This window comes from Triticum urartu, chromosome 2A (genome assembly GCF_056163025.1).
Source record: "Triticum urartu cultivar PI428250 chromosome 2A, HENAU_Tu73, whole genome shotgun sequence".
Taxonomy (NCBI): Eukaryota; Viridiplantae; Streptophyta; class Magnoliopsida; order Poales; family Poaceae; genus Triticum; species Triticum urartu.
In genome coordinates, this window is record NC_141874.1 from 363,348,548 (window position 1) to 363,371,341 (window position 22,794).

The following is a 22,794-nucleotide window of genomic DNA, read 5'->3' on the forward strand; positions in this document are numbered from 1 at the left end:
CAATTGCTAACATGGTTCAGACAGACTTAAGCATCGCTACGGGTGAGAAGGTCTCATCGTAGTCAATCCCTTGAACTTGTCGAAAACCTTTCGCAACAAGTCGAGCTTTGTAGACAGTAACATTACCGTCAGCGTCAGTCTTCTTCTTGAAGATCCATTTATTCTCAATTGCTTGCTGATCATCGAGCAAGTCAACCAAAGTCCATACTTTGTTCTCATACATGGATCCCATCTCAGATTTCATGGCCTCAAGCCATTTTGCGGAATCTGGGCTCACCATCGCTTCTTCATAGTTCGTAGGTTCATCATGATCTAGTAGCATGACTTCCAGGACAGGATTACCATACCACTCTGGTGCGGATCTTACTCTGGTTGATCTACGAGGTTCAGTAGTAACTTGGTCTGAAGTTCCATGATCATCATCATTAACTTCCTCACTAATTGGTGTAGGCGTCACAGAAACCGGTTTCTGTGATGAACTACTTTCCAATAAGGGAGCAGGTACAGTTACCTCATCAAGTTCTACTTTCCTCCCACTCACTTCTTTCGAGAGAAACTCCTTCTCTAGAAAGGATCCATTCTTAGCAACGAATGTCTTGCCTTCAGATCTGTGATAGAAGGTGTACCCAACAATTTCCTTTGGGTATCCTATGAAGACACATTTCTCCGATTTGGGTTCGAGCTTATCAGGTTGAAGCTTTTTCACATAAGCATCGCAGCCCCAAACTTTAAGAAACGACAACTTTGGTTTCTAGCCAAACCATAGTTCATAAGGCGTCGTCTCAACGGATTTTGATGGTGCCCTATTTAACGTGAATGCGGCCGTCTCTAAAGCATAACCCCAAAATGATAGCGGTAAATCTATAAGAGACATCATAGATCGTACCATATCTAGTAAAGTACGATTACTATGTTCAGACACACCATTACGTTGTGGTGTTCCGGGTGGCATGAGTTGTGAAACTATTCCGCGTTGTTTCAAATGTAGACCAAACTCGTAACTCAAATATTCTCCTCCACGATTAGATCGTAGAAACTTTATTTTCTTGTTACGATGATTTTCAACTTCACTCTGAAATTCTTTGAACTTTTCAAATGTTTCAGACTTATGCTTCATTAAGTAGATATACCCATATCTTCTTAAATCATCTGTGAAGGTGAGAAAATAACGATATCCTCCATGAGCCTCAACATTCATCGGACCACATACATCTGTATGTATGATTTCCAACAAATTTGTTGCTCTCTCCATAGTACCGGAGAACGGCGTTTTAGTCATCTTACCCATGAGGCATGGTTCGCAAGTACCAAGTGATTCATAATCAAGTGGATCCAAAAGTCCATCAGTATGGAGTTTCTTCATGCACTTTACACCGATATGACCTAAACGGCAGTGCCACAAATAAGTTGCACTATCATTATCAACTTTGCATATTTTGGCTTCAACATTATGAATATGTGTATCACTACTATCGAGATTCATCAAAAATAGACCACTCTTCAAGGGTGCATGACCATAAAAGATATTACTCATATAAATAGAACAACCATTATTCTTTGATTTAAATGAATAACCATCTCGCATCAAACAAGATCCAGATATAATGTTCATGCTCACCGCTGCCACCAAATAACAATTATTCAGGTCTAATACTAATCCCGAAGGTAGATGTAGAGGTAGCGTGCCGACCGCGATCACATCGACTTTGGAACCATTTCCACGCGCATCGTCACCTCGTCCTTTGCCAGTGTTCGCTTAATCTGTAGTCCATGTTTCGAGTTGCAAATAATAGCAAGAGAACCAGTACCAAATACCCAGGTGCTACTGCAAGCTCTAGTAAGGTACACATCAATAACATGTATATCACATATACCTTTGTTCACCTTGCCATCCTTCTTATCCGCCAAATACTTGGGGCAGTTCCGGTTTCAGTGACCAGTCTGCTTGCAGTAGAAGCACTCAGTCTCAGGCTTAGGTCCAGACATGGGTTTCTTCTCCTGAGTAGCAACTTGCTTGCCGTTCTTCTTGAAGTTCCCCTTCTTCTTCCCTTTACCCTTTTTCTTGAAACTGGTGGTCTTATTGACCATCATCACTTGATGATCCTTCTTGATTTCTACCTCCGCAGCTTTTAGCATTGCGAAGAGGTCGGGAATTGTCTTATTCATCCCTTGCATATTATAGTTCATCACGAAGCTTTTGTAGCTTGGTGGCAGTGATTGAAGAACTCTGTCAATGACACTATCAACCAGAAGATTAACTCCCGGCTGAGTCAAGTGATTATGGTACCCAGTCATTCTGAGTATATGCTCACTGACAGAACTATTCTCCTCCATCTTGTAGTTGTAGAACTTATTGGAGACTTCATATCTCTCAATCCGGACATTTGCTTGAAATATTAACTTCAACTCCTGGAACATCTCATATGCTCCATGACGTTCAAAACGTCGTTGAAGTCCCAGTTCTAAGTCGTAAAGCATGGCACACTGAATTATCGAGTAGTCATCAGCTTTGCTCTGCCAGGCGTTCTTAACGTCTGTAGTTGCATCAGCAGCAGGCATGGCACTCAGCGGTGCTTCCAGGACGTAATTCTTCTGAGCAGCAATGAGGATAATCGTCAAGTTACGGACCCAGTCCGTGTAATTGCTACCATCATCTTTCAACTTTGCTTTCTCCAGGAACGCATTAAAATCCAACGGAACAACGGCACGGGCCATCTATCTACAAACAACATAGACAAGCAAGATACTATCAGGTACTAAGTTCATAATAAATTTAAGTTCAATTAATCATATTACTTAAGAACTCCCACTTAGAAAGACATCCCTCTAATCCTCTAAGTGATCATGTGATCTAAATCAACTAAACCATAACCGATCATCACGTGAAATGGAGTTGCTTTCAATGGTGAACATCACTATGTTGATCATATCTACTATATGATTCACGCTCGACCTTTCGGTATCAGTGTTCCGAGGCCATATCTGCATATGCTAGGCTCGTCAAGTTTAACCTGGGTATTCTGCGTGTGCAAAACTGGCTTGCACCCGTTGTAGATGGGCGTAGAGCTTATCACACACGATCATCACGTGGTGTCTGGGCACGACGAACTTTGGCAACGGTGCATACTCAGGGAGAACACTTTTATCTTGAAATTTAGTGAGAGATCATCTTATAATGCTACCATCAATCAAAGCAAGATAAGATGCATAAAAGATAAACATCGCATGCAATCAATATAAGTGATATGATATGGCCATCATCATCTTGTGCTTGTGATCTCCATCTCCGAAGCACCGTCATGATCACCATCGTCACCGGTGCGACACCTTGATCTCCATCGTAGCATCATTGTCGTCTCGCCAATCTTATGCTTCCACGACTATCGCTACCGCTTAGTGATAAATTAAAGCATTACAGGGCGATTGCATTGCATACAATAAAGCGACAACCATATGGCTCCTGCTAGTTGCCGATAACTCAGTTACAAAACATGATCATCTCATACAATAAAATTTAGCATCATGTCTTGACCATATCACATCACAACATGCCCTGCAAAAACAAGTTAGACGTCCTCTACTTTGTTGTTGCAAGTTTTACGTGGCTGCTACAGGCTTAGCAAGACTCGTTCTTACCTACGCATCAAAAACCACAACGATATTTTGTCAAGTTGGTGTTGTTTTAACCTTCGCGAGGACCGGGCGTAGCCACACTCGGTTCAACTAAAGTTGGAGAAACTGACACCCGCCAGCCACCTGTGTGCAAAGCACGTCGGTAGAACCAGTCTCGCGTAAGCGTACGCGTAATGTCGGTCTGGGCAGCTTCATCCAACAATACCGCCAAACCAAAGTATGACATGCTGGTAAGCAGTATGACTTATATCGCCCACAACTCACTTGTGTTCTACTCGTGCATATAACATCAACGCATAAAACCTGGCTCGGATGCCACTGTTGGGGAACGTAGTAATTTCAAAAAAATTCCTACGCACACGCAAGATCATGGTGATGCATAGCAACAAGAGGGGAGAGTGTTGTCCACGTACCCTCATAGACCGAAAGCGGAAGCGTTAGCATAATGCGGTTGATGTAGTCGTACATCTTCACGATCCGACCGATCAAGTACCGAACGTACGGCACCTCCAAGTTCAGCACACGTTCAGCTCAATGACGTCCCTCGAACTCTAATCCAGCCGAGTGTTGAGGGAGAGTCTCGTCAGCACGACGGCATGGTGACGATGTTGATGTTCTACTGACGCAGGGCTTCGCCTAAGCACCGCTACAGTATTATCGAGGTGGACTATGGTGGAGGGGGGCACCGCACACGGCTAAGAGATCAATGATCAATTGTTGTCTCTCTGGGGTGCCCCCCTGCCCCCGTATATAAAGGAGCAAGGGGAATGCGGCCGGCCATAGGAGGAGGCGCGCCGGAGGAGTCCTACTCCCACCGGGAGTAGGACTCCCCTCCTTTTTCTAGTTGGATTAGGACTTGGGGGGAAGGAGGGGAGAGGGGAAAGGAAAGGGGGGGCGCCGCCCCCCCTCCTTGTCCAATTCGGACATGGGGGGAGGGGCATGCGGCTGCCCCTTGGCCGCCTCTCCTCTTCCTCCACTTGGGCCCATAAGGCCCAATAGCCTCCGGGGGTTCCGGTAACCCCTCCGGTACTCTGGTAAAATCACTATTTCACCCTGAACACTTCCGATATCCAAACATAGGCTTCCAATATATCAATCTTCATGTCTCGACCATTTCGAGACTCCTCGTCATGTCCGTGATCATATTCGGAACTCCGAACAACCTTCGGTACATCAAAACACATAAACTCATAAAACTGTCATCGTAACGTTAAGCGTGCGGACCCTACGGGTTCGAGAACTATGTAGACATGACCGAGACACGTCTCCGATCAATAACCAATAGTGGAACCTGGATGCTCATATTGGCTCCTACATATTCTACGAAGATCTTTATCGGTCAGACCGCATAACAACATACGTTGTTCCCTTTGTCATCGGTATGTTACTTGCCCGAGATTCGATCGTCGTTATCTCAATACCTAGTTCAATCTCGTTACCGGCAAGTCTCTTTACTCGTTCCGTAATACATCATCTCGCAACTAACTCGTTAGTTGCAATGCTTGCAAGGCTTAAGTGATGTGCATTACCGAGAGGGCCCAGAGATACCTCTCCGACAATCGGAGTGACAAATCCTAATCTCGAAATACGCCAACCCAACAAGTACCTTCGGAGACACCTGTAGAGCACCTTTATAATCACCCAGTTACGTTGTGACATTTGATAGCACACAAAGTGTTCCTCCGGTAAACGGGAGTTGCATAATCTCATAGTCATAGGAACATGTATAAGTCATGAAGAAAGCAATAGCAGAATACTAAATGATCGTGTGCTAAGCTAACGGAATGGGTCATGTCAATCACATCATTCTCCTAATGATGTGACCCCGTTAATCAAATGATAACTCATGTCTATGGTTAGGAAACATGACCATCTTTGATCAATGAGCTAGTCAACTAGAGGCATACTAGCGACAATCTGTTTGTCTATGTATTCACACATGTATTATGTTTCCGGTTAATACAATTCTAGCATGAATAATAAACTTTTATCATGATATAAGGAAATAAATAGTAACTTTATTATTGCCTCTAGGGCATATTTCCTTCAGCTCCATGACGCGCGTCCCACGGGAGAGGAGCTCGTTGCCTCATTCCCCATCCCTGGTGTTCCTCGACGGCGACGCCCTCCATGGTCCTGGGCGGACGCGTCCACTACGCAGATGAATGAGCGGGGTGGTCCTGACCATGGCGAGTGAGGACCGTGCCAGCCATGGTGAGGTCGGTGCAGAGGCGTGCGGCCTACCTGTGATGCCAAATCCGACGACAGGCAGGCTCACGTGACGTCGCGGGGCTCCTCCATTGCTGTCGCTTCGTATTTCTGCTCCTCGCCGATGCGCATGTCGCATTCCTGGTTCACGCTGACGATGTACGGGCGAGAACGAGGGCGTGCCGGACGACGGCGACGGTGACAGATTCACTATCTCCCATGTTCGTGCTCGTGCGCTTGTGCAGCCCGTGTTGCTGCTGCTTGGTTGCCTTGTTGGTTGCTAGTGCTGATGCTGCTGCTTGCTTGCTCGTGCTGCTGTGTCGGCCCTTGCGTTGCCGGGAGTATCCATCGCGGTCACCACTATCTCTCTGGAAGAGAGAGAGAGAGAGTTGGGGAACGGGGAGAGACGTTGTGCGTGGTCAATGGGGTGGAGCAGGGACAAACTTGTCTTTCTGAGGGAATTGCACAAACCACCACTTATTGGGGCCGGCGTTGCGCAAAACACCTACTATACGGGTTTGTTGTGAAAAACACCACCTATTGGTGTAATACGTTGCAGATAGGTCTAATCTAGTGTTTGAACACATTAACATAATTACAGACACATGGGTCCCGCTTGTAAGTGCACGCGTGGCAATAAAAACCGGCCACATCAGCAGCATACTAGATTGTCATTATCTCCAAAACCTATGGTCCAATTGAGCCAAAACTTTCCCAGATTACTATTGAATACATGTAGTATTTACTGGAATTATTTCACATTTTTCTGAAAATGCCAAATTTTTAACAAAAAAATTGAATGGGCTAACTAACACTTCCATTATCTAGCAAACCATTAATCCAAATGGGGTAAAACTTTTTCATAATGGTACTTTATACATGTGTAATTTACTATAATTTTTTCACACTTCTCTAAAATTGTTAAATTTTGAACCCAAATTTAAATGAAGCAAGTTCGGTATGAGACCACTGACAAAAAAACATGGTAGATATTGTTCCCATTAGATTTTAGCATCCAAGTAGTTGTCATATGGCCATTACATCAAAGTAGTTACCTTATGGGCATTACAACCATCGCAAAATAATATGACTAGTCTCATACACCAAAAGGTACATCCATCAGGTTTGAACATCCAAGTACTTGCAAAGTCGCAACATGGCCATTACAAACTACTATACGCCATTCATTCTTGACGAGGTTGGTACCCTAGACCTGGAGTGAAGTAGGAAAACAATCTATTGTCTTCATATTGTCGCATTCCTAAACGTGAGCCGCTTGCACTTGAAGATCTTCCTATCACGGTGGATTCTTGAGAGGAATGAGCAGCTGCCCTTGGAGGAGCTAGAGTTGGTGCAAAGGCACGTGAAGGAGCTGGACGTGGGGCAACAGGCTGTGGAGATGCTTGTGGCGTCACAACAGCCCGTAGAGGAGCTGAAGCTTCATCTGGTAGCCTCCTCACGGTCTGAAAACATTTAAAATTTGTCAAACATGTAAATTATGGTAACCATTGAGAAAATAGGAGGGAGGCAACGATTACCTTATGAAGTGACTTTCTTATTGCCAAGTGTGGCTTCAAAGGTTGTGTACAGTTTGTATGCCCTTATAGATGACAATTTGAGCATTTGATTGTGGTCATTCTTCCTTGAACGCTAGACTTGGATGATTCATGTTTTCCTTTGCGTTTTTTTCTGTTTTCTTCCATGCTTTGTTTCATACTCAGGCAGGTCTATATATCAGGTGTTTCCGCTCTCGTCCATCCATGAGGACCTGGCACTGGATATATGAGATTCTTGTATGCCTCTTTGTACATGGGCTTCTTAAAGAAGTCACTAACATAATCCTCTGGAAATTCTTTTGCTTTGTAGATAGCACAAACAGCATGCTTGCAAGGTATACCGGTCAGGTCCCATTTAAAGCAACCACATTTACTTTTGGTTAAATTAACTTCATAGACCCTTCTTTGCACATACAACTGTGCACCATCTTGCATTTCTCTTCTCCCACTCTAATCTTTCAACATAAGTAGGAGTAATTTCCCAGTGGACATGTTCTACCCCTCCTCTCCTAGATGCATATCTGGGCATTAGTTTGGTCCTAATTGAATCAATCATGGTCACTATTGCCTTATCTCTGACTTTGAGAATGTAGTTGTTGAACACCTCACCAATGTTATTGACCACTAAGTCAGTCTTGCAGTGTGTGTCAAGTGCATGACGTGCCCAATGTTTAGGCAGTATATTGCACATCCATTCCCATGCATCCTTATCCTGTTTTTTTAGTTCTTCCATGGCAACATCAAAGTCACACTTATCAAAGGCATAAGCAGCAGCATCTACTAATTTCTTAAGGTCTCCGCCCTTGTACCCAGCACTTTGAAAATTTGCATATATGTGCCTAAGGCAGTACCTATGGCTAGACTGAGGGAATACCAAATGAACAGCAGCTAGAAGACCTTTTTGCCTATCAGACATGAAGGTATAGGTGCCAAACTGACCTGCAGTACCACCTAGTGCATACTTGAGTTGATTGAGAAACCATGACCATGTAGCAATATCTTCCATTCCAACGACACCGAATGCGAGCGGATAAAATTATTATTGCCATCTCGAGCTGTGGGGGCAAGCACTTGTGCTCCATTACCCATCTTAAGAAAACATCCATCAATCCCTATACATAGTACAAAATTTGGATAAATGCAATTGACAAAGGCGAGAAATATTAAACTATAGAATAAAGAGGTGAGATATTTACCAATGAAAGGCCTGCATCCATTCTTAAACCCTTCGATTTGAGCATGCAGACCAAAGAAAATACCATGAAACCTTGGGTTCTTTTCAGGTTTGTTGATTGGACGGATTGTCCACACATGGCATCTAGAACCAGGATTCTTTTCCATTACGGTTTGCAAATAATCTCTGATACACAGGTATTGCCTATCTTTATCTCCTTCTACAGCTTCAAGAGCTTTATTCTTCGCCCTATACGCCATGTGCCTGGATATTTCAATTCCAAAGCGCCTGTGCACAGCATCAATAAGAGCAATTATATTTATGGTTGGATCACTCCTGATCTCATCTTCATACTCCTTAGCAAGCCAAGTGATGTTGATCCTTGATGTATCCGTGGTTGTGCCACAAGTGTGTGGCGGCATTATCTGCCTAATGCAATGCGTCTTTTCTCCCTTTATTTGAGATGAGCAAACCATGAAAGCACAAGTGCCACCCGAGCTACAGCAAGCAACCACCCTCTTTTGGTTATTTTTCAAATATGTGAAGTCTCTGATGTGAGCTATGTGATAATTATCTAAAGCCTTCCTTAATTGTGTGACATCATGGAAACACAAGTCCAATGCGAACTGTTCATGTGCACTGCTCTTGCTCTCATTATAGTACGTTCTCTTCTTCACTGGCATTGCTATGATCTTCCTCTTTCTCACTGCTATTTCTAATTCCAACACACTCCATCATCGTTGTCTAAATTTATTATCTCTTTATTGTCCGCTCCATCACCAGCGACGGGATGGTTGCCGTTGTTGCCGCCTGTTGTTCCTGTGCGGAAGCTCTGTGCGAGGTCGTTCCTCTGCTCGAACCACTCTGTATGAGATTTTTTTTTTTTGAGAAAACTCTGTACGAAATGGTCATGTCTTGTTTGATCCACATGGGCTTTCAGCCCAACTTTTTTAGTAGCCTTCCAACCCACTTGTTTAACTGTTTTTTTTTTGTTACTCTGGTCTTTTCACTTCTTGGTCTAATATGTAGCTGATGTGGCCGGTTTCTATTGCCACGCGGGCACTTACAAGCAGGACCCATGTGTCTGTAATTATGTTAATATGAAACCCGTATAGTAGGTGTTTTGCACAACAGTAGCCCCAATAAGTGATGGTTTGTGCAATTCCATTTGTCTTTCCTCGTGGGTAAGGCAAACAATCAAAGTCCAAAATAAGATGTCGTAAATTATCAAATCCAATGTAAGCAGTGGCAAATTATCAAAGTGCGAAGTAGTAAGGGCAACCCTAAACAAAACTTCACTACCGTCACCCGCACGGATCATCAAACCATGGCATTTAACGAGCTTAAAATCCTAGGCAAAACATGTTACTAGCATACTTTTGAACCGAGACTTCCCAGCCGTAACTTTCAGTTGCTGTTAAGAATAATAACCCAGTGTTATTAGGGGATAAATCCCCGCTGTCCCGCATGTGTAATCCCACGAGTCCATCAATAAAGATAACTGATTGAATCATTTGCTCTAACCCATCTCTCGTTTACATTTATAACAGCTGCAAAAAGACTTCAAATGGTGCAATTAGAGCAGAGGGTAAGGAAGCTCAAACTCGAGTCAGGTGCGGTAATAGCCCTGTAGCACAGCTTAGGAGAGTCAGATAATACAAATTTGTGAAAAGACGCAGAGCACTATATCATCACTGGAGTTACAGATACCGTGTGACCGTCAACAAGGACTGGACTTGTACAGCTCACAACAATAATATACAGAAAAAGCATCATCAACAACTCTGCACCTAGCAACAACTGCAGAACCAAGCAATCCACTAGCTATTTGACTGTATAGAGCACCTAGTGCAAGAAAAGAAAAACAGCCTCCTTATCTACTAAAAGGTGATGGTTCGTTGGGTCATCTCTGCACAAACTTTATATATCCAGGGCAGAGTGCGCGGAAACGCTAGCTTACAGGCTCCGTCATTAACTTGAGCAACTAGTCCTGCCATCATATGGCACACGATTTATTCAAGCCAGCAATTTCACTTTCAGCCACTTGCTTGGTGGTATTGCATGGCAGGACGTCGCTCCCGCTTCTCACAACTGTCTAGTTGTAGATCTTTACAGGCCTCTCAAATGAATGGCGGTTCTGCGCACAACATATGAAATTAGCAAAATTCCAGACAACACACCTGACATTATTGGCACAAGTTGCAACAATGTGCAGCAAGTACCTGGTTAGCACTATGTGCCTTTCTTGGCGCTGTGTCCGGGTGCTCCAGTCCAAGATACTGCTCCCAAGCTCCATACATGTTTCTCTAAACAAGTTTATACAATTGAAATCAAATTAAGCGCTACAAAAGCTGCTTCATCAAGTAGATAACTAGCATCATAGTACCTGAAATCTCGTAGCTACAGTGTCAGAATCTTCAAAATAGTCTGGGCGACCAAGGGATATGTACGCAAATTTCCACTGTTCAAATAGAACATGTGTTAGCATCGGACAAGTACATTTTAACCAATGTTTGCACTAGGTGTCAGCTCCACATACAAAATGCAAGATAAACACGCCTCGAAGAAATAAAAAGATAGTATGTATCATGTTTAAAGCAGCCCAACAGCTTCAAATGGACAAAGCCTAATTTTCTAGAGATTACTGCCAAGCTTAGACCAATGCAGTTGATTAATTATATGCATTGTGGATGATGTGTCATGCAGATAAGCAACTCATGTCCTAGCCCACCGCTATCTTCCAATAAGTATTAATACTTCCTCCGTCCCAAAATAAGTGTCTCAATTTTGTACTAACTTTAGTACAAAGTTGTACTAAGGTTAAGACACTTATTTTGGGACGGAAGGAGTACCTTTCCAATTAGGTTAACACCAATTTAGAGAAGCATAATTTAGTTACTTATTTTAGATTGTTAGGCTTCGAAACACAGAGGACCACTTTGATGAAATTAAGAACCTCCACTATATCCCCCATCACCTAAGCATTCATGAACCAAGGTTTGTGACAGTATGTGTCGGAATATTTAAAGTTCCACATCGAAATATATAGGCGATAAGCCGCTAACGAAAAACCTACCAGAAAAAAGAAAAAGCTTATGCTTTTCATAATCATTTTATGAGCGCCAACCAAAGTTTGATAGCTAACTGTGTTTCTTAAGCCCCGAGTGAGACCTTGGGCTATAAATGCCAACTCAGATATTTGATGTTTGACTGGTGTTAAATATTCTAACTAGTAAGCATACACATATCTCAATAACATCACATCTAACGAAGATTGGGCGGCGGACACGGATGCACTATGCCGCTATAGCAAAAAAAATAAAACCACATATTTATATACATCGCAATATATGCTGCAGAAACCATGGAAAAATCCTCATTACCTTGGAGAAATCCTCATCTGAGACCTTAAGCTTTTTCTGTAAACGTTCTTTAATAGAAGATAAGGTCTCATCCTCACGAATAACCATAAAGAAAGGTTCTCCAAAATTCTGAACTTGCTGTGGAAATCAGGATAAATATCAAGCATGTGGTTAACTAGAGATCCAAATATGCTATCAGAAGCAGACCAAGGAAATCTTGCTTAGTAATAATTGCCTTGCCCCCAATTCCATCATTTATGCTGGATGGTGGGCAGAACACAACAATGTCAAATATTGGAGTATTAGAGACACAGCTAAAGCATTTCTTTCAGTGAATGACAAAGTAACTTAAAATCAAATGTGGTACAGTGACTAAAAGTTCGTCCAACTGCATTTGAGGAACTACTCACAACCAGGCTGTATTTTTTGTGTTTTACAGAACACAACCAAATGCATAGATCGAGTAACTGAGGGCAAGCATTAGCCAAACTTCATTACCGTTTGGTTTTGAGTGTCTTTGGTAAAATGGTATACATGAATCAAGCGATCAAAAGGACCAAGGTTTTTCTCCTCCTCCGGTACCTACAAAGAAAAGATAACATCATCCGTTGAACGGGTGGTGTGTGCATGTGTTGGGGTGGGGGGGCTCTGGTTTTGTTAAGCATGGCATATCATCACATACCTCCTCTGCACGCAGTGTCCAGTACTGATCGTTGATGTTTTCTATTTTTTCACTGGGTGCAAAAATCTGCAGCAAATACATGGTAAATAACACTTGTCTACTGTGTGGAACTAAATGCAACTAAGAGGTGTTAAACTAGCATGTACCACCTTGTATATCTTGTGGTAGAAAACTTCAAGTAATCGAAGTTCAGCATCAGGATGAGATAGGTCAACCTGATTGACAATGACAGAAGGATGCATAGAACATGAGCTGGCATCATATAAGCAATAAAGCAATCTAGTACATGCCATACAGACCATAAGATAAGGATACTACAGTTTACCTTTGATTTGATATCACTTAGAACATCACCAACCGTGCTATTTTTTGGCAATCTTATACTGTGAACAGACACCTGGTAAAATACATTTGAGACTACTGGACAAAATCAATCTACTACAAAACTTTAAAAGTTTCAACCAAATAACCTCATCCTTGGTGGCATGATGATATGTAACTTTCAATGTCTTCAATGCTTGTAGTTCTGGCAGGGGTATATCCAATACTTCATAGTACAGAATATCAGAAGTCTGATGCATGAAAAGTCATTAGATATGTTACTCTTCACTTTAGTTGTTATTAAGCAACTAATGATCATGTAATGATTAGTTTGTCACAAACCTGATTGTAGTGAATCAGCATATCTAGCAAACGTTCAACGCCTCTGTACTTAATGGGTTGAGGCTTAGGCTGTTGAGAGTAACAATTATGTGATGTAAGACGAATTTTTGATGGGTCATCAACACCAAGCTGTTGAGCGACTTTTTCTACAACTTCATCATACGTGAAAATCTTTGACCTATACAGGAAGGGTGAAGAGAAGGAAGTCAGTAACGATGCAGAATACCAAGATTTGTTTATCACAATATGTCCAAATGTTTACATCTCTAGGCAAAAATCATCCTCCTTGGGCTTCTCCAACGACCGGAAGTGGACAACCTAAACAATGATAACAGCAGTTAATCGTATATAAAAATTGTACAATATATATGATGTTCATAAACATACACATGCAATATGAGAGCGCAGTCCTAGAGAGATGGTAAAATGAATTTGGGAAATAAGATAGCAAACAAAACTAGATACAATCACAAAAATCGTGTGTAACTGTTCTTTTTCTTAAAAAATGTTGGAAACACTAGTAATCTGCTCCCTCCGTCCGAAAAAGCTTGTCCCTCAAATGGATGTATGTAGTTAGTGCTAGATACATCCATTTGAGGGACAAGCTTTTTTGGACGGAGGGAGTACAAGGCAAGAAAATGTCACAGCAAGGAAAATGTGTGTAAATATCAGATAATATAAGATTCTGAACTAGCAAGTGGAGTGTTCTTTGGCACCTGTCTGTTACGTATATACACCAGAAACGATGGGACATCAGGGTATCTAAACTGGTCAGCAGTATCTGGTTTTGGGGATTTTTGAAAACAAACAATATCACCATCTTCCAGCTGTGAACACAAAAATAATTTCAGATATGACAATATCAGAGAAACAAGAACGATATCAGTTCAAAATATAGAACTATAGACATCGGATTTACCTGGCAAGAGCGAAATATAATCCTATTATCAATGTATTCACACATCACATTTGGCTCGAACTTAATTTCCTAAAATTGGTGGAAGATGTAAGATACTGAACCAAAATATTATGCTTACCACATATGCATCAGGCTAATTAAGCTTCAAGACTCATTACCCTCGTAAAGTTCACAAAGAGCCTACCAACATACCTCGTAAAGTTCGACATCATCATCTTGCAAAAAACCAGCCATTTTTCTCAATTTTGGCAGAATATCCTGTGGTCTTCCTGAAGCCTTCACAAAGAGCCTACCAACATACCTGAAGAAAGCATTCATCAGACAAGTAAGACTCTAGTCTAATCACAAATGAGCAATGATGCAGAAGGTTAGAAAGTATGAGAAGTACCGCAGCTGTTCCTTTTCAGGATCATAGAGTTTGAAGAAAAGCAAAATATCATCCCTGGTCTTGTCTGGTAGAGCAAGAGGTTTTAGGTCCTGCATTGCCCATAAAAATTGCAAACAAATTTATTTTAGTTGGAAGTAAATGACAATATCAATACTGCACCGAAACAGACGGGGAAGGTGTGCGCTATTACCAGCCCAAGTTCAACTTCCAAGAACAACTTCAGTTCTGCGTTGTGGGCCTTGTTTGCTGCTTCCTTTAATTGCCCGACCTACATAAAATGTTTACCCTTAAGAGTTAAGTGTGTTTGCCCATATGCATAAAGAGAATACAAATGCTGAAAGAAAGACAAGGAAGTATTATTTTCACAAGAGATCACACCAATAATTAAATCGGGCTAGATCTAGTTTGACTGCGACTTAAAAAGAGAAGAAAACATAGGAGACCCTGGCTGTCATTAGAATCAAGTAAATTCTGTCGACAGTTGAATGAACAGGAAAGTTTTGACTGCAAAAAGAGAATGCTTTACATAGTGGTTGCACATAAGATGATACTAATGGGTGACATGCAATCAAGTGGAAGAATCGGAGCAGGCGCAACTTGTCCGATAAGAAGTATGTGCAACTAGTAATGTGGTATTTTCTACTGGTCAAATCTTTTTATTTACAGGTTATATCTTTTATACTTCTTCTATCTTACAGACAATAAATTACTGCTAGTCTACTGGAGTGCACAACCATAGACAATTCAACAGAAACTTGCTTAGACGAGTGGTGGCATTCAATACCCAATATTGATTACTAATCAATTAAAAACAAATAATTAACATCCAAAAGAACTACCGCATCGTAATACAAACAGATTTCAGTTATGAACACCATAAGTTATCACAAAATTACTAGTTTCTGAAGACAGAGTAATCAACCAAGAAACCACAGGATACCAAAACCGTAACATAAAGTATGTGTATGTTCCATTCAGCCCTTGCAAATACTCAAGGAGAACTAGAGACAAGAAAATCATTATCCAATGCAATGTAATGGAAGCATCTTACAGTTAGTGCTTCTTCTTGAGGAGTCAACGGTCGATTGGGTCGGTAGGTATGGTTTTGCCGCTTGGCCCACAACCAAAATCGTTGAAACTGCGTAGGGATGCCCAATTCTTTTGCTACCTCCTCCTGTAAAGCACTTCACAGATGACTGATCAACATGGAAACCATGAAATTCTACTCTTATTGGCGCTAAGTTTGGTATTCCAAAATAACAGTGCACATAAGCTGTAGCAAGCAAGACATTCCTCCTTGATATCATACTGGTAAATTAGAAATCCTATCAATGATTCACAACTGTAGGCTACACCTCCAGAATGTTAAGAAACACATAAATGTGCTACTTAAAACCAAAGTATTATTGCACCATTTTAGGCTTACTATTTTTGAAGAACAAACAGCAACTAGTCCATCTGAGATAGGCATCAAAGTGTTATTTTTACCAAAAAGTGTCATGTAACAAGATAGGGCCACTCAAGCCTTTGAATCATCGGTTTTGGTTTATGGATACAACCAGTAATAAGCAACAGCCTGATTCGATTCCTACAGCTGGAATAAGCCAAAAGCAGCATCACAGCAAACATAGTCTTGCCCCATGTAATTACCTTGAATTGAGTAAAAGGCATCTGCTTTTGAATACGAAAGCTCGGGACTTTATCATGATCAACAAGATCAAAATATATATCTTTCCCTATCTGAGCAGTCAAATCGTCATCCCTAGCAACCTATACAGGAAGAGAACATGTGAGAAAACTAAGTGAAAATAACACAAAGCTGCTTAAAACAGTTGATGTTTTCTACGCCCAGCAGGTTGACTCAAATACCTTAATGATGGTATATAGGTGGGCCTCAGCTTTCTCCTTTTTCCGGCGCTCCTTCTCTTCACGGTCCTTTTCCAGTCTAATCTGGGAGCACACGGAAATATAAGACTACTAAAATAGAAGCTCTGAATAGACAGATATCTTAGGAGACAGCTTACTCGAAGGTGCTCAGCTATGTCCTTCTCATCCACATTACAAATTATTTTGTCCTTGTCGCTTTCACGAATGTATACAAGCATGTATGCGTTCGAATATTTGGTAAACTTGAACGGAGTGTTGTTTAAGCCAGGATTAGTCTGGGGTAGCTGCAAAAATGTAGGTACGATTAATTAGCCCAACATTCAGACACCAAATAAAGGTATTGTACCCATGAGGAATTGTAACGAACCTCCTCCTCACCACCATATTGCTCTTCCAATGCCCTCTTTGCATCTTCTTTTGTTACACGCTCATCATCGAACTTGAACCTGGAAATTGTTGCTCAGCGGGTAACTAAATTAAACATGAACACAACAACTAGCCAACAAGATCAGATTATGTTTCGAAAAGCAAAGGTGGCCATCATGCATGCCAACAACTACTTACAATGGATACATTTGGTTTAAGATACAAATAAATTTCTAGAGTAGATGAGCAAAAATAATCAAACGTAAGGTGTCGCTCTGGGCCAAGGCGGGAACCGCTGGCCTTCGCGACATCATCCCCCAGACATGGGACGTGCACTGATTCCCTGTTTTCATCATCAGTTATGTACTTCTGTACCTCCTAGGAGGATTGTAACATAAACCCTATCTTCTCAATACAAAGAAACGCAAAAATCTCTTTGCATTTTCTCGAAAACATTGTCAAAAAACATGCATCGTTGCCAAAACAAAAATAAACTCTTTGTGAACAATTCCAAATCATCATGAGTTTGATGAGCCAGGTAGCACCGCCACAGGTGCATTTAACAAAATACTGTGAAATTTTATTGGCAGCACCATGCTGTCCAGCTGCAAACAGCAACTGACCAAATCCAGCAAGAGTAAAAAAAAATGTTGACAAGCCCAGCACGGCCAAGATGGTTACAAGAATCTGCTATTTTCCTACAGGGAGCAGAGCCAGTCATAAAAAACAATCCAGGCAAACAGACGTACCACTGATCAGAGAGCGTAGGTCTTATGAAAGCATAGTAATGCCCACCATGAACACCGCCACTATGGACAAGAACACTGCAAGAAATTAACTGTTATGAACTGTATCGAGATAAATATTAACATGTAATTATGAGTTGCAATCATTATTTTACTTTTTACCTAGACTATCTAAAAGGTTGGGCCATTACCCCCCCCCCCCCCAGCTGTTATACCATAATTGTGTCTGATCAAGAACCATGCATCTTTACTTGGATTTAGCTTAAGTTAATGGACATAAGAAGTATGTCCATACAAAGAAACACTTACAACTCATAGATTAATTATGGTCTGGCTAGGATCTCTAGGTAAGTTGAGGACAGGAGAAATGGCAATATCAGAACATCAAATTCACCTCCAGTACTATTGGCTAATTAACCATGATATGTGACATCTTCAACTATCAAAATCTTACACAAGAAAACATTAGAATATCCAACCTAACCTGTGCAAAGTGTAAAGATTTCGCACATTCCTGTCTGCATCGGGAGATAAATACTTCCCATCATCTCTATCCAGATCCAACTGAAGTGGGAACTCGTAACGGTCATTTATCTGCATTTCAGGAAGTAGAGGTAAGTATTCTTCATAAAAGACCCTCCGTCCCATAATATAAGAGTGTTTTTGACACTAGTGTAGTGTCAAAAACGCTCTTATATTATGGGACGGAGGGAGTAGAAGATAAAAAAAAAAGCAAAGGAGACTTGAATTTTATGAACTAAGTTAGGATTTGCATTTCCAATAACTAAAACAGTATTGAATGAGGTGATGTTGTTGCACTTGAAAATCATTTATACCACTTGATGTCATCTTAGTATATGCAGCTGTGGTAGAAATCTAATAATCCAGAAAATTAAAAAAAAGTGACTGAAGAGACATGTTGAGACTTTATTCCAACTTTCAAACAGATGGCTAATGTAAACTCCGAATGTATCAGCCTGATACAAGTGTTAGCATTTTGTTCACACTGCACATAGAGTACTCAGTCAACATCACTGAACAGAAGGTTATTACCACCCTAGAAGATAACAGTGTTACTACTATGGTTCCCTGAGATCAGACATATGCTAGATAATACTGTGCTGTATTCTTTTAAATAGGCATTTCTGCGCTTCAAATACAGATACTCAGAGGTATGTGTAAGCATTTCTGCGCTTCAAATAGATACTCAGACAAATGTGTAAGCCCTGTCAGGTCTAAACTTTCCCCTACCAACAAAGTCATCATCTTCAAATTTACTGGAATGCGAAAACAGAGACGGATAAGTAATAAGTTGGTGGCGCTGATACAAACCTTCACCATTGTGTCACGCATGAAATCATATTCAAAGCGTTTTAGCTGAAGTTGTAGAACAGGAGGGAAGTCGATAAAAAGAACACCTTTCTTTGCATCCTGAAACAACAATATGTCTAAGTAAGAAACCCATGCAATACATCGATTTACTTTGTTGCCAGATAATCAGGTAACTGGTGACCACAGCTCACTATATTCAACAATCAGCGTGGGGTTAGGGTGTGTGGTGGGGGTGGTGTAGCCCTATTTAGATTAAGTTCAGGAAACCCAAGGTTGAGAGGGTGCATGGGTTGCTTGAGCTGCCACAAAAGCTCCAGAGGACTAACCTGCAATCCATGCTGTTCCGCATGATACTTGTTATCACCTTCCAGGCGCTCCACCTCCACATACTTGTCAAATGAAGCATAGACGTCCTGACAACCTTTGACATCAAGCTGTAGGTCTGCAGAAGCATACACTACAATTAGGTCAAACAAGGGTGCAAGGTTTAAACTTTGTTAACCATTTTCAGTAACAGCGTCACTTGCCATAGAAGGATTCCTTCCTTGTTGATTTAAAGTCCACATTGATACACTCGATATAGTTCATGTGATGCCCTTCAAATAATTGTTGGATTGTGCCCTCCACAACGGTTCCCTTGAATCAACATTGTACAGGTATAATTCAGTCAGAGATATATGATTCAATAAACAACACCGGAGGATATAAAAAGAAAGAGCTTACAGATGTCAAACCTTCATCTTATCTTCCAACTTCTCAGAAAGAACTCTATTTAGTTCTTGCACATCATGTTGCATAAATGAATCGTGCATGTCCCACCCAAAAGATTTTGTTAGCTCCTTTGTGGAAACACTGCTGTCATTATACTGCAACTTATAAAAGAGACTTTGAAGAGCTAATGGAATGCTTCCTGAGGGCATATCATTCTCAGTAGTGGGCATATGATAAACCGCCTAGCAAGCAATATACCAAGTTACCACAGTCCAGATAGGTTGAGCAGAAAAAGAAAATAATCTGTGAACAAGGAGTCAGTACCTTTCTGAAATATGGAATGTGATAGAGAGTCTGAAGGAGAGAATTCATATAGCAAGTGGCACCTTGGTTTTTGAGGCCAACATAGCCAGTCTCCTTTTTAGAGTCATAACTCCAATAATCAACAACCTTACACACAGCAACCTCTGCTTCTATTACACAAGTATCATTTACAAGATAACCTCTACTGGGATTGTAGAGTTCACTCAAAGGCATAAATGAAGTGAAACCCCAATCGCTTTCTCGAGCAGAGAACTGATGTTGTGTTTCTGCAAGCATTTCAGTTCACTTGTTATAGAAGCCGTTACACCTCAGATCAAAATATTGTCTCTATTGGTTAAACAGTTCCAATTGTAGGGTGACTAGAAGATGGTCAGAGAACTTTATGTAAAATGCATAAATTGCAAACCAATGTACCATAAGCATTCTTCTTCGCCAGCAGATTATTACACACAAAAGGGGCAAAAAAGTACCTTTTCTTATTGTAAACTTGTTGTGAATTTGATTAACCACTGAGAGGCTGAACTGTGCATATCTAGTCCATCCATAGGGCAAGACTGCTGAATCAGCAACATCCAAATACATAGACAAGAATTCAACATTATTTCCCCTTGGGAAAATCAAAACTCGCCTGAAAACAAAAAGGATTTGATAAAGAACACTACCAGACATTCTCGGAGACCAGGGCTAATCAAATACTATTTCGGAGAAAAAGAGCAGTAGGAACCTACCACTTGTAGCCACCAACAACAAAAGTTTCAGAGTAGAGCTTCTTCGTATTCACTCTTGATAGGTTATCAATGGTCCAAGTAAATCTCGAGATTGGTGTATCCTCTGTTGGCTGGTTTTCGACAGTAGCAGCTGGCTCAGCAGGCACAACTGGAGTGACAATAGAGAGTCAGCATGAATGAATACGGCTTAACCTTACATGGCAATCACATATAATAACAAAACAACACTTAATAGCACACCAGTTCCAACTGGATCCTGTATTACCACGAAGCACAAACAAAGGGCGCGATTAAATGCATTTGCTGAACATACTGCATAGAGAGACAAAAAATGCAACCCAGAAAGAAAGCAAATAAAAGAAGTTTCTGTGTCAATGCAATTACACAAAAACGCAATTACAACAACCCTAACAATTACTACAGAACCACATTGGCATAAAAATGTCACAAGTAGATCAATAACCCAGCATGGGGCAAGGAAATAACGTTGCAAGCGAAGCAAGCAAGCTTTTTTGTTAACTGGGAGCAGTGATTGGCATTATTTTTATATCTAACAAAACTACACAGAACCATGATAGCTCTGAGTATAGAGCAACTAACAGATCAAGCAAATGATGAATCACCGTTCTGCACAACAAATATGATAAACAATAGAAATCCTGCATAAGGCAGAAAGTAAAAAATCTTGCAATCAATCAAATAACGAATCATCATTCTACACAATAAGCAGCAAAATACTCCCACCAAAGGGAAAGAAAAACGAGACAGCAACATGCAACCTACAGGGTAGCTAATCAGTTCGACACAACACACGTCTGAGAGCGTCAACAGGCAATAAAATAAATGACAAGCCGTAGCAGAAAAGCGAGGCGAGGTGACGGAAGAGAACCTTCCATTGGCTGCGTCCCGTTGGGTAGCTCCTGGTGCGGCACGAGCACCTCCTCTTCCTCCTGCTGCGGCTGCGGCTGCGCAAAATTGACGTCATATCAGATCCATCCCAACAAACCTCATCAAAGCGGCTAAAAACCCCAAACCCTAGAATCCATTCCGCCCACGCGGGATGCACACCCTGGCTGAGGGCACCAACGCCAGAACCCCCGCCCAGGAAACCAACCCAGAAGCCTAGGGCAACGGACACCGCGGCGTCCGCAGGCGACGATGCGTACGGCAACGCGGCTGCCCAAAGCGACGGACAGGGCCCGCGCGAGGAGGAAGGCAAAGAGGGAGAAAGGGGATGCTGCGGGGAGAGGGCTGCCTCGGCCACCCCGCGCAAGCTTACCTCTGCGGGCGCCGGGGGCGGTGTGGAGATCGTCATAGCGACGGGGGAGGGGACCAGGGGGTGGCCGGCGGCGATGTGGGGCCCGCCCCGGGAGTGGGTTGCGGGAGGCGTGGAGATCGCGAGGTGGGGGTGAGGGTGGGGAAGGGGGGGAGGTGGAGGAGAGAGAAAGCGGGGAGGTTTTGGGGGTCGTGGAAAGTTCCAGGGTCTTATGCGGAGGCTTGCGGAGCAAGGACGGTGGGGGAATGGACGGGGGATACGGGAGAATTATTGAGGTGTGGACGGCCCAGATTTCATGGGCGCAATGCGTGGCGCGTGGACTCTGCTAGACACTCGAGTTCGGTAACTTTGTTTGCTTCGCTTCTCCAATCTCAACTTGGAGGTATGGGCTTCACAGATTTGCACGGTTTTAACTTGTCCTTGCTAGCTAAACAGTGTTGGAGATTATTAGCAGAATTAGATTTTTTGTGCGCAAGAGTCTTGAGTGCCAAGCGTCAAGCCTTTCCTGCGCCGTCGGGCACTCCGGCCCCGGCGCCTCCATGCTCGCGACGTCCACCACTCCGGCGCCGTTGCCCACCTCCCTTGATGGCCACCCCGCCCGCCTGCCGCATCCGCGAGCTGAGATGGATGGAGTCGAGTTCCTGCTCTGCCGGATCTGAGGCCCCATCTTACCTCGACGGGCTCCGCACAATGCCCCCTCGCTAGGCCCCTCCTCCACCCCTACCCTCCGCCATCGTCGTTGGTCCTACGCCGCATCCCTCGCTTCAAGGGCCATCGTGTGGACCATGGACACGAGGTCGACCGAGACGACGGCTGGAGGGTCGCCACGGGCGACAAGA

General features: G+C 42.3%; 2 protein-coding genes and 1 pseudogene across 2 annotated transcripts; all 3 read right to left on the reverse strand.

Annotated features, from left to right (window-relative positions):
* Nucleotides 1-7,025: 7,025 nt before the first annotated feature.
* Nucleotides 7,026-8,446, reverse strand: LOC147985117 (uncharacterized; annotated as a pseudogene).
* Nucleotides 8,447-8,502: 56 nt separating this feature from the next.
* On the reverse strand, nt 8,503-9,414 carry LOC147985118 (uncharacterized). The gene is made up of 2 exons (XM_087541415.1): nt 8,665-9,414; nt 8,503-8,509 (listed from the first exon to the last, which is right to left on the reverse strand). The coding sequence occupies exons 1-2, from the start codon at nt 9,252-9,254 to the stop codon at nt 8,503-8,505; spliced, it is 597 nt and encodes a 198-aa protein (XP_087397541.1). The 5' UTR covers nt 9,255-9,414.
* Nucleotides 9,415-10,233: 819 nt separating this feature from the next.
* Nucleotides 10,234-22,121, reverse strand: LOC125537141 (ubiquitin C-terminal hydrolase 12). Its single transcript, XM_048700438.2, has 32 exons — nt 21,959-22,121; nt 21,569-21,644; nt 20,680-20,827; nt 20,422-20,579; nt 19,952-20,217; nt 19,651-19,869; nt 19,444-19,552; nt 19,243-19,358; nt 18,917-19,015; nt 18,069-18,178; nt 17,588-17,662; nt 16,840-16,918; nt 16,610-16,756; nt 16,455-16,535; nt 16,236-16,355; nt 15,637-15,759; nt 14,776-14,853; nt 14,586-14,674; nt 14,390-14,498; nt 14,198-14,266; nt 13,995-14,105; nt 13,541-13,596; nt 13,279-13,456; nt 13,086-13,187; nt 12,941-13,012; nt 12,765-12,830; nt 12,616-12,681; nt 12,432-12,515; nt 11,955-12,071; nt 10,958-11,032; nt 10,794-10,877; nt 10,234-10,708 (listed from the first exon to the last, which is right to left on the reverse strand). The coding sequence occupies exons 1-32, from the start codon at nt 21,992-21,994 to the stop codon at nt 10,667-10,669; spliced, it is 3,360 nt and encodes a 1,119-aa protein (XP_048556395.1). The 5' UTR covers nt 21,995-22,121; the 3' UTR covers nt 10,234-10,666.
* Nucleotides 22,122-22,794: the final 673 nt, after the last annotated feature.